Source organism: Rhynchophorus ferrugineus, unplaced genomic scaffold, assembly GCF_030347505.1.
Source record: "Rhynchophorus ferrugineus isolate W39M unplaced genomic scaffold, kcgeb_rfMv2 rfM9, whole genome shotgun sequence".
NCBI lineage: Eukaryota > Metazoa > Arthropoda > Insecta > Coleoptera > Curculionidae > Rhynchophorus > Rhynchophorus ferrugineus.
In genome coordinates, this window is record NW_027472588.1 from 16,554,054 (window position 1) to 16,566,733 (window position 12,680).

General features: G+C 31.5%; 1 protein-coding gene across 3 annotated transcripts in view; it reads right to left on the reverse strand.

Moving 5' to 3' along the window:
• Nucleotides 1-12,680, reverse strand: part of LOC143202105 (diacylglycerol kinase eta) — a 436,917-nt gene that overhangs the window by 136,135 nt on the left and 288,102 nt on the right. For all 3 annotated transcript variants that reach the window (XM_076413382.1, XM_076413384.1, XM_076413383.1), the window contains one exon: nucleotides 8,201-8,397. In XM_076413382.1, coding sequence (XP_076269497.1) covers nucleotides 8,201-8,397 — 197 coding nt within the window. The remainder of the gene's footprint in view (nucleotides 1-8,200; nucleotides 8,398-12,680) is intronic.

Below are 12,680 nucleotides of genomic sequence, written 5' to 3' on the forward strand. Positions count from 1 at the left end.
TTCCTTGACTGTTCACGGATTCAAATTCGTCGTTTTATGTTGAAACCTTTCTGGTATTTCTATGGTAGTGTTAGTTGTTGTGTCCCATAGCATTATGCCATGTGACCATACAGGTACGTACGTACAGCGACGTATACACAGATAGCACACTGTTTTGAAGATATTAGAACCACAACTCCGCATCCGAAATGCCCTAACTACACCTGATTCTGATCGAAATATGGCTTGAACAGTGGCGTATTAGAGCCAATACAAATAAATTAGTTCAAGCAACCTTCACACTCCGCAGAAAATCTGCCCATCTGTGATCAGATGGTAGAATCACTTGGTAGAAGCACATATCGACAGAAAGGAAATAATTTAACTGCAATACATCCATAACAGCCAATTGAAAAGTCGCTCGGCCTACCATAGTAAAACACATTTTTTTGGCAAAATTAGTTTTTTTTATTCAACATAATTCCTTTCAAGGGTGATACACTGATTATAGTGATTCTCCAACTTTTCGATACTATTTTTGTAGTACGATTTGTCCTTTGCTTCAAAATACACCTCAGTTTCGGCGATCATCTCTTCATTCAAGGAGGCTGGATAACAGTTAAAAATAAAAAAGGAAAGCAAATAATTCCCTATGATCTTCACCATAGCAAATAAAAATAAAACAAAATAATGAACAAAATAAAAAAATTACAGGGCTTCCATCAACAGCTAAAAGTGAAAAAATTATTGCAGAACTAAACCAAAATGGGCTTAAATGCTTAAATTCGACAAATATTTTTAAAAAAGAAAAGAAAAGAAAAAAAATAATAAAGGAGAAATTGTTGGTCCACAAGAAGCCATTACCTCTATTTATGTTAGCCTTTGGACATGATATGGACACAAAAACGATTTTTAGAATTAAAAGGATTTTAGGGGTCGAAATAAAAATAGAAACTCTAAAAAATATCGAACTTAATACCGCAATGCAAAAGATACCAATTGCATGGACACACATAGAAATTCTGCAGAAGATAACCTAGATGTGTAAAATGTTTAGGTAAACATATCACCACAGAGTGTAGAAAACCCAAAGAGGCTAAGCCGGAATGTGCAAACTTCAATGAAGCGCATCCGGCAAGTTATAGAGGATGTGTAGTTGCTAAAACACTACAAGAGACGAGAAATGGAGAGTAGCTCAAGTTAAACAACAAAACAATTAAAAAAATATAACAATATTAATGGTGAAATGACTTATGCCCAAAGTATCAGTCAAAATAACCAAAGAGACATAAAGGAAGATGAAGCAACCACCAACGAATTGCTACTTAAACCAATAGGAAAGCTGGACAGACCAGAAAAAATGATCGAATATTTTTCCGAAAGGATTGAGAAACTAGAAATGAAAAACATTAGGCCTATGGATCCAAAAACCCGAAATGGTAAATAAAGATATCCGAACAGCGATTTCGAATGCTAATAGAGTCCAGCAACATCACGCTACTCTATAACTATTCCTAGATATGCAAAAAATAGATATTTGCCTAATATCAAAAACCCATTTAACAAAAGAATCCTTTATAAAATTTAGAGTATATACATTTTATCATACCATACATCCAGCTAACACCGCAAGAGGAGGAAGTGCAATAATAATAGAAACTATTAAATCAAGTTGATACAAGGTTACAATAGTCACAATTTTTTGTCCTCCAAGATACAATCAAAAAAAGGAAAATGATTTCAATGTCCTAAGGAACCTGGGAGAAAAATTTATAATTGGAGGTGATTTCAATGCAAAACATACAAGATGGGGATCCAGAATGACAACTAAAGGCAATAAACTGCATAAAGCAGCTGCTATTTTATAATAAAATAAAATATCAAGTACAACAAAGGTTGAAGACGTTGCTTTCACTGATTGCACGATAATAATATGTGGAAAGTTGTGACAGATTGATTTGTTATGTTAGGTAATGTAATTAACAGATTTCTAACGCAAAAGATCGCAAGTATATCTTGGGAAAACCAGTAGCGCGATGCCAAAACATGACATGTATTAGCTTGGTAGCCAATGTAGTTAAGGCGACAGGGCGGTCCTACTACTGCTGCGGCAATTGTGAATTTGAATCTTGTCAGGGCATGAATGTACTTTATATCTGATTGTTCATAAGGAGCAGTCTAAAATTCGATCGATTCAATCGTACTAATCAGATTGAGTATCAGTAATTCGTCAGTAATCAGAAGACCGGATGTTTTATAGGATGTTTTTTAGGTTGATTAATTCTTGTCAATATGTCAATAAGCGAGGACAGACCGAACACTAGTTGATAAAAGGGAGATAGACCAAAATAATAAATAACTCAGATTAACTTTTTTATCATTTAATTATTCTTCAGAATTTTTCAAGCGGACGCAGATTATACATTTTTTGATATACTGGTATAGTGGAGAGCGAAAACCCCAATAATAATTTTTTTTTGATAGATTTATTAACACAAATTTGAATATCTATATTGGACCATTTAACCATGCAAAATTATGATAATAATATTAATTTTCCAGCGGTGTAATTAAAGTCCCTTATTTAGATATTTAAATTTGATGCGATATTGAAATCGATTTAATTTTCGTTTTATATTAAACGAAGTATTCAATGATTAAAAGCACACAATTAATTAATTGTTTAAGTAATTTACATTAGACATAAGCGATATTATATTACCGATGATTGTGAAGTATGTAGAAGTATCATACAGCTTAATTACTGATAGGATTGGTTGTTTCTAGTCGAACTCATACTTTTGATTATAGATTATCACAATTACAAGCAATTACAATTATAAGTTAATACATAATGCCTTGGCGGAATTTCAACCAGCAACTATCGCAGCAGCAAGATTAGCAACCTGTCACCTCGGTCACTAACAATGCCAATGTGGTATGTGCTTGAATGAATATAGCGATGTTAGTTTGAATTTGTTTAGATAATACTATCATGTTCGATTTAATCCTTCCACAGATTCCATGTGAAATATTAACCATAAATATAGCCGACTTTCATGAATGAACCCTTGGATATTTTTTGAATTGGTCTCTGATTTCAAATAATTCCATGAAAAAGAAATCAAGTTATTTGAAATCATAATCACATGACCATGATCTGCCTAACTTCTAGATAGAAACAGGTTTGTTGAAACTATAAAGAGTCCATATATGTCCGAAAAACACACAGTGATACATTGTTGATGCTTTTGTTTTCTAATAATCTTATGTGACTTTTCTGAACCTCAAATATATCAAATAAATGTTTACGAACAATAACTCCAGTGTTTGCTCAAAATCAGCTGTGAAATCATGAAGACGCATATCTTTAGTTAGTGGATGCTAAAAGCAGTTTGTCCGTGGCGTCAAGTTGATGTTTCTTAGTAATTAATAACATTCTCACCCGTTGCTTTGTTATTCACACGTTAAATAGGCCAAACATCGTTAGTTGATCCAGGCTTGCTGCACTTCTCAATTATTCTTTTTAGAATTGACTAAATAAATATTGTGGCAATTGTTGTTGAATCCAAACCGTTTAGCTGTTAATTGGTTTATTTTTGTGTGTTTATTGTTAGTTTTCATAATAAAATATCTGGTTTTAACTTAATCACTTACTAGTACAATAGCAATATAAAGAAAAATAATTGCTGTGATATTACCATTACTTCAAAAGTCTATTCGTGAAATGATAAATTTCATTCTAATTTGGTGTGATTGTCCAACAGTCGAGATGATGTTCAGTCAAGAGAAAAACATATTATTTTAATATTTGTCTTTATAGTTTATCCATTTTGTTCAATTAGTTCGCGGACGACCAGGCTTTCGTAAACATACCTCAAAATTCTTAAGACCATAGCTTCATTAATATGTTAAATTTAATTCGAAATTTTGAAAATATAGAGTATTATGTGTATAAAGAGCAGTATAAGTAGAAGCGACTTAAAGGATTTTGTGCATTATTCATGGATATATCACCATGAAACAAAAGACCAAGAAGTGGCGTGAAAGTCAGATTTGCGCGTCTGTAGAGAGATCGTGGTCAAGTGTGGGTAAAAAAGGATGCAATATTTTGCAAACTTGTAAATTAATAACCATCAAATTATTATCGGAACTTTCTAAAGCAGTTGTATTTAAAAAATATTTAATTCCTTCTGATATTTGTCTCATTGTAAAGGTCAAAAGAGCGGATAACAAATTTAGTTTTCTATTGCTAAGTTAACTACCACACTGGCATAATTTTTAAAGCTGAGAATATATATTTTTTTCATTTTCGTGGCATCATTGACCAAGCTAGCCTACATTATATCCCTGATAGTAAAACAGGAGACCTTTAAATTAGAAGAAAGAATATTATATCTCAAAAAAAGCCTCTTTCAATTTTTCTAATTTGTCTTTCATAAATATAAGTAATATATCATAAGTATTTTAAAATAATTCACGTGACTGAATTTACAGATATATGATGATATTACCGTTCTAGTTAGTGAAGTAGGTGCAAATAATTTACAAGTAGCAGACCATCAATGAAAAGGAATAATACTTAGATCATTGTCAGAACATACAGTATTATTGAATACAGTATTATTAGATCTATTTTTTTTCAATGTAAGGCAATATATCACAATTATTGATCATTATATGATCTGTATTAACTGTATTAAAATTATTATTTGTTGTTGTAAGATACGATACGACTTTACAAAGATATCATATATAATAATTCAAAAAGTCGATTCCATGTTGATACAAATTGTTACTGCCGTCATGAAACATATTCTTTTCTAGAGTTATTCTAACATCTACCTAAAGATTTTAATAAAGCTATTATTAATTAATTTTTTAGAGCAAAAATTAGGTTAAATTTAGATGCTATTCCATGAGCAATCATTTTCTTTTTCAGAATATATGAAATAATTTACTGACTCTGTATAGGCAATTCGTTATGAAGTTTATATCAGCTGCAAGTGACTTTACCGTTATAACATGCAATTTCGTTGAGCTATTAATAAAAATACGTTGATAATTACGTTGTTTAATTAGGACTTTAATTAAAGTTATATATTTTCCGTAATAATTATGGATGTAAATATATTTTCAATTCGAATTTTTTATGTATTTATATAGAAAACAAGATAAACATAATATAATAAACAATAATACACGTATACGAATTTTCCATTTTCATTAAACAGACATTACAAATGAATGAATATGTTTTTTTGTAAAATGTGTTTACCAAAAATGTTTATACACAATGGTTACCAATTATAAATATTGTTTATTTTAGTTTTATTGTTTCATATACATTTACATAATATATTTGGGATAAAAACTGCGATCATTAATTTTTGTTATTTTTATTTGTGAGTTAACATTAAAACTCAGTTTTCGCAGGTTGATTTGATCAATAAATTACAATTACAACTATTAAATTCGATGGTTTTGACACTTATTCATATAAAATAATATTTTTGCATTTATTATTATTAAGTTATTGAGTATATAAGTCGAATCATAGAACGAACTGCACTTTCGGCATTAATTTCCTTTGATGCTTTATTTGAAGAAATCTGCAGCGAATTCTAATAGCCGATTTTGGTTTCAACGATCTCTAAAATGGAGAATTTGATATCGATACAGAAGGGTCTAGAGGACGGAAAAATCCGAAGACAATCAATTGAAAGACTTATGACGCTCTGAACAAGCTTTTAAATAACAGAGCAGTTGATGGTCAACTATTTCCAGACGATTGGTTGCGACAAAAAAGGATCCAAAAATAAGGAAACAATGGCTGCAATAAGAATAGGCGAAAAACGACACTTTGAGTCATTTCGGTCATCGCGATTTCATTGTTTACTATGCAAAAAAAAGAACATTTTGAGTTGCTAAACCTGAACGAAGCTTTTACTGGAGATGTCTTCTGATGCCATTTGAGCAACTTGAATGACATATTTTTGAAAAAAACCAATAGGAAGTAACAGACGTAAATTTATCTTCTGTTGTGACAACGGCCGATCTGCTGAAGACTCTGCTGCACCCAGATTATGATAACCACTTGTTGAGATCGATGAAATATCAGCTTGACAGGCACACGATTTTGAAATCTTGAATTTCGAAAATGGACCGATAATCAACATCAGTAACATCGTTCTTTTGACACGGTATCACTACGTTGGCAGAAAGATGCGAAAAAGTTATTCAGTGTAATGGAAATATATGGGGAAAAGCAAATATTTTCATTAATGTATATTGTACCAATAAATAAATGATTTTTTTAGGTGAAAAAATGATAAGGAATTGTAAGTTTGGTATACCCGCATTCAATGCAAATACAAGAACCTGACTCAAAATAGCTACTAGCTCAAATAGGAGGATTCTAAAATAGCTACAGACTTCAAAACGTTGCATCAAAGGGGCCAATCAATGCAATCCATATGTATACAACCTTAAGTCAATATATAGACACGTGTCTTTCACTAATTATCCGATAACACAAGAAAATTTGAAACGCAACGAGAGGTATATTTCTTGAGAATCCGAACGGGAAAAGACGTAGGTGGAACCTGGACCATTTAGTACATCGACGCCAAATGAAGATATTCAGTTATCATTAAAGACGTTTCTCTTGTTTATGTGGTTTTATTATATATATATATATATATATATATATATATATATATATATACGTATAGATATGCTACAATTACCTTGAGATATATAATTGAATTGCTATTCGCTAGTCTCGCTAAAATTCGAGAATGACCAATTTGGTTAATTTGGATTTTTAAAGACAATAAACAATTGTCATTAAAAGTTTCATTGTCACAAATGATCAACATTTTTACTGGTTACCAAATATTTATGGGTGCGTTCGGAAATTTTGTAATTTAAATTGTTACATTCTGATTAAAACTAAAGGTCATTATTATAACATCTTGTTTGGACTATATAATGTATTAAACATTGAAGATAATTTCAAGCCACTAATAGGATAATTACACACAAATGCAAATATCTTTGTTAGGTATATCGATTCAGTAACGTGAATATTAAGTGCACAAAAACTTTCCATACTTTTATTATTTACAATGCCCAAGAGAAAACTTGATTTGAAATACTATAACCATAGAACATATGCACTTATAGTCATAGAAGTTTGTGTGTATCAAACAGAACAATGGTGAGTACCGCACAATGAAATTGAGCGACTCTGTAGACACAGTGTTCCTGTGATCTAGGAACAATCAGCATTCCATTACGAGCTGGAAATCGAATATGGTCCCAACAAATCAGTTAGTCTTCTCTATTGTGCTGTGTCCGAAGAAAAGTAAAATATCCACAATTGTCAAGTCCACAACTATTTTTCGGCCAACATTTAAAAAATATAATAGATGTTCCCAAATAACGCCGTTTGGCGCAACGTATACTGTACAGGACAATTTCATGATCATTTTCAAGGTATAATACCATAACAGTTTTTTAGTATCATTCAAATTTGTAGCAAAAATAAGTCACAAAATCTTAAATAATGAATAATAACGTAGATGGAACAACTGATATCGACAACATCGATGCCCCATATATTGTTCCAGCATCATATATTGGTAGTCCGGGTCATACGCAAGTTTATATTTAAGACGCCATAGCTTGTGTGCGTATATACGGTCGACCATATCTGTTCACATTTACATGTAACTTTAACTGGAATTAAATCAATATGATGTTGCCAGGTCAAATACCAATGCATCGTCATGATATCACTGCACCAAAATGTAAAGAGATGTTAAGTTAGATTACACATTACACGATATAAAAATGGCCTTTCAACAGGACGTCTATCGAGTCTGCTATTTTTATATTAAATACATTTTCTCGAAAATATTTGATTAATAGTAATTTAAATATATTAATATATTTATTCTCCTGCATTTGCGATAAGAATACAATACTTAAGACTTTTATTTTTCCATCCAGCCATCGCGAGCATCGACCTTCTTCCTCCTTTGAAATCCGAACAAAACATGTTTACTATGCCGAAAGAAAAACATTTCCCGCAACGCTACAACTGTTATCAACTATTTTAGTGTTCGGAACATCGTTCACCCGAAGCAACCGATCGGATGGGTTGTTGACCCGGAACAACCCACCCGAAATACAATATCTGATTAGGTCTACTCACGTGCATATCCAGCTTGTCGATCTCGGATAATACCCAGCCGACGGAACCGTCACCGCTGCAAACCAATATCCTGAACGGATCGAAGTGCCGAAACAGCTTTAAACCGAGCCGGGGACCAGTCGAGATGAGATCAAACACTTGAGCCGGGTTGAGAAGCTGCTTGAAACGCCGCAGGAACTTGACGCCCTGATTGTCTCCTGAAATTAAATTCGAACATTTTTTTATCCGAATCGATAACTTTTGTTATGCTTTGATAAAAATTCGTAATATCTCACACAGTGAAATTTCAACAATGACGGGAATCTTCAATATAAATTGAAATTACGGAAATCATTCCTTTATTATAATATAATCATTATTACAAGAGAAATATCGTCGAAGATCACTTATAATAATTATTTGGAGTAAATAGGAAAATACAGGTATATTCTGAAAAAAGGGATGATGCAACAAGTTTTTTTGTAATATCCATGTTTTTAGCAAAAAATTAAAATTAAAAGTAGGGAAAAGCCTTAAATATATATATATATATATATATATATATATATATATATATATATATATATATATATATATATATATATATATATATATATATATATAAATATATATAAATTCCATAAAATGCAATTCAATATTTCATTTATAATTAGCGAGTAACAATTTGAAATAATTCATTCTTTAACACGGTTTCTTCGAAATTTATTTTATGTACTTTTAGTCATTCCTTAATTGCAGCCTTGGTTGATGATCTTGTTGGGATCTTCTCCACCAGTGTACTATGATATGGTGAATTGTACATTGTACAACTACTTTAAAAGCTAATTTTCAAACTACTGCAAAACAAGTTATGGTTCCTTTCTCCATTGTAGTCACCCTTGGACTTAGAGGAAAATACACATTCTACACCAGGAATAAAACCATTTCTGTTTCCAGCATGAAGAAGAAGAACTATATGTCTGCAATGAATTATTAATAGATGTTACGACTAACAAAACATAAACGATAGTTATTTCAACGTTTACCTTTTCCATCAACTTCTGTTGTCTTTAGTAGTGTAACGATATAAATATAGTTATTTTTATATTATTATATTATTATTATATTATTATGTAGTTATTATTTATTACCATCTTGCCATGAGTGACCCAATGCACCATTCTGAAATATTCATATATCATCTAAATATATAAATTTGTATAATAATTGTTCATTCACTTTGTTATATGTATTTAAATATTGTATTATTATAAAAGCAATGTCTGGAAGTTCCATTATATCTTTACACCACTTAAATCCTATATTACCCAACAGTGTATGAAAGGATGTTCTACATCCCTCAAAAAGCTGCATATCTTTTGGATTTTTATGAACACTTTCCAGAATAACAATATATACATATATATACACATTGTTATATACATACATATAACAATATATATATATATATATATCGATATTTATTTTGCATCCCTATTTTTATTATACGTATTTTTATTTTAATTGTTGACTATTGATAGCTCCTACATTTTTCTTTTGAGGTTATCCTCGAAATGGTCGATTTTTTGGTATCTTCGAAAGAAGTTGCTAAGACAAATCGCGATTCATATGTCGGAAGAAGTAGTAATCAAAGGAGCAAGGTTTGGAAAATAAGGTGGGTGGAGTATTACTTCCATTTTACTATTTTTAAGTATATTCTCACCGATTTTGCAACATGTGGTCGAGTGTCGTTATGTTGAAGAAAAACATTGTTCCGTCTTTGCTCGTATTCCGGTCGTTTTTCGCGCAGTGTTAAGTTCAATCGCATCAATATCGATACCCATTGATGGTTTAATATACTACACCAAGCTGATCTCACCAAATAGAGAACATTAGCTTGGAGCCATGGATATTCGGTTGTGCCGCTGATGTGAATTCTTGACCAGGTGGTACCCATGATTATTTCGTTTTAGATTATCGTAATGGGCTACTAATAATACGATGCAAAACTATTTTTGATTTTGCCGTTAAAGCAGTATTTCAAACATGACCAAACGCCTTTCAATGTCTCTTCTGCTTCAATTCATACGGCACAAAATATTGAAGCTTTCGGTTTGCAGATGGTTTCTTGTAACAATTCAACAACAATATTACTTTATCTCAACAAAAGTAATTGGTAGTTGAAAACAGGGCGTATCAAGGCGAATGAGACAAAATCTATTCATTAGACGTTCACCCTTCGTGGAAGGAATTGTTCTCCGATAAATCTTAATTATCATGAACTCCCTCAAGCAGATAATGTTATATATCTGAGAATGCATCTGGATCGACGCTTAAATTGGAAGAGACGAGCGCAAACGAAGTAAAAAGTCTAAACAACTTGGGTTTAAAATGAACCAGATGTATTGGCTCATATGGGGAAATAAATTATCTTTGGACATTTGGATATTGCTGTGTAAGTCAATTGTTAGGCTCATATGGACGTATCCTATCAGACTGTGAGGTATTAATAGCAAATCCAACATAGCATCTTTCAGAAATTCTAAAATAAAGTGCTACGTGCCATCAATGACGTCCCATATTATTCCAGTAAAAACACATCAGTAATTCAGCGAGACACCTTCCTGGAAACCATAGTGCGGGTGATTCGAAGTGCTAGTGTAAGGTACTCTAAGAGAGTTTCAGTGTATCCGAACACACTCGCCAAATAATTACATGTGCGCGATGTCAGTGAAGTGATTCGATTTAATTAATAGACATATATAGTCTATTCAAAAAAGTAGTGACGCACCTTATTAATATGAGCCTGTCGAAAGTTGTAAATTAGTTTTACAGTCAGATAATAGTTTGCCTTTTATTTTATTCTATTTAAAAAGATATAGGATGCTGTTGGAGAGAAAACTGACAAAGTTTTGCGTTTATCAAACGTCTGCAAAATTCTTCAAAATAGTATACTTACGGGTACGGTCACTAAAATATCTCAAAAAATAAAAAAACAATATAACCTAAAATTCACTAAAAAAACATTCTTTTTTTTTGCTAAATAGGTATCGAAATAAGATCAGCTTGATGTTAGCTGTATCAGAGATTAAATATACGAAATGTATGAAAACGTAAATAATAGTAAATAAGTAGTTTTTTCAAGCGAAACATAATTTAAAACAATTATTTCAGAGAAAATTGTTATTCTGGAAAGTATTCCTAAAAATCCAAAAGATATGCAGCTTTTTGAGGGATATGAATATCCCTTCATACACTGTTGGGTAATATAGGATTTAAGTGGTGTAAATATAACCCACGAAGAGGTTTAATGGAACATATAACAAAGTGAATGAAGAATTATTATACAAATTTCTATATTTGGATGATATATGAATGTTTCAGAATGGGTTACTCATGGCAAGATGGTAATAAATAATAACTATATAATAATATAATAATAATTATATTTACGTCGTTACACTACTAAAGACAACAAAAGTTGATGGAAAAGGTAAACGCTGGAATAACTATCGATTACGTTTTGTTAGTCGTAACATCTATTAATAATTCATTGCAGACATATAGTTCTTTTTCTTCATGCTGGAAACAGAAATGGTTCCTGGTGCAGAATTAGTATTTTCCTCTAAGTCCAAGGGTGAACCATAACTTGTTTTTGCAGTAGTTTGAAAATTAGCTTTTAAAGTACTTGTACAATGTACAATTCACCATATCATAGTATCCTGGTGGAGAAGATCCCAACAAGATCATCAACCAAGGCTGCAATTAAGGAATGGCTAAAAGTACATAAATTAAATTTCGAAGAAACCATGTTAAAGAATGAACTATTTCAAATTGTTACTCGCTAATTATAAATGAAATATTTAATTGCATTTTATGGAATTTACTTTTTGAGAAATAAGTCTGATAAAAGATAAATGGTAGATCATATTGCTGAACGTTATAGCCACAGAGTATTATATCTTCCTCCCTATCACTGCACATTTATTCCAATTGAGTTGATATGGGGCATTACAAATAATTATTACAATATACATTCAAGTCGAGGAGGATATTCAAACCAGAACTTTCTGTACGTATTGACAGAGACATTGTTGAAAATAGCACCTTTAGTTTGGATGAGCACGATCAGACAACTTGGAGAATTAATTGACAAATGTAGAGTCGTAGGCTAATTTTTAATATATTGGAAACAAACAGCTTAGTTACTCACTTGATTAGTGTCTCTCAAAGTGACAGTGATTGAATAAAGCTTTATGAATGTTGGTTTATGATTCGATGCTGACAATTACCAGGACAGGGTGATGAAAGGGGAACAACTGAAGATCATTATATAATTAATATACTTTAATTGTAGGAAATTGTATTTTAGAGTGTGAAAGCTTTTTGAGCATGTGTGTTATTGTTCAGAATATTCATGGAAGTGTGTTTAAAATATTCGAGGAGCGAAATATTACTAACATTTTTGCAGATATGGCAAATATATTGAGGAAAATGCAGT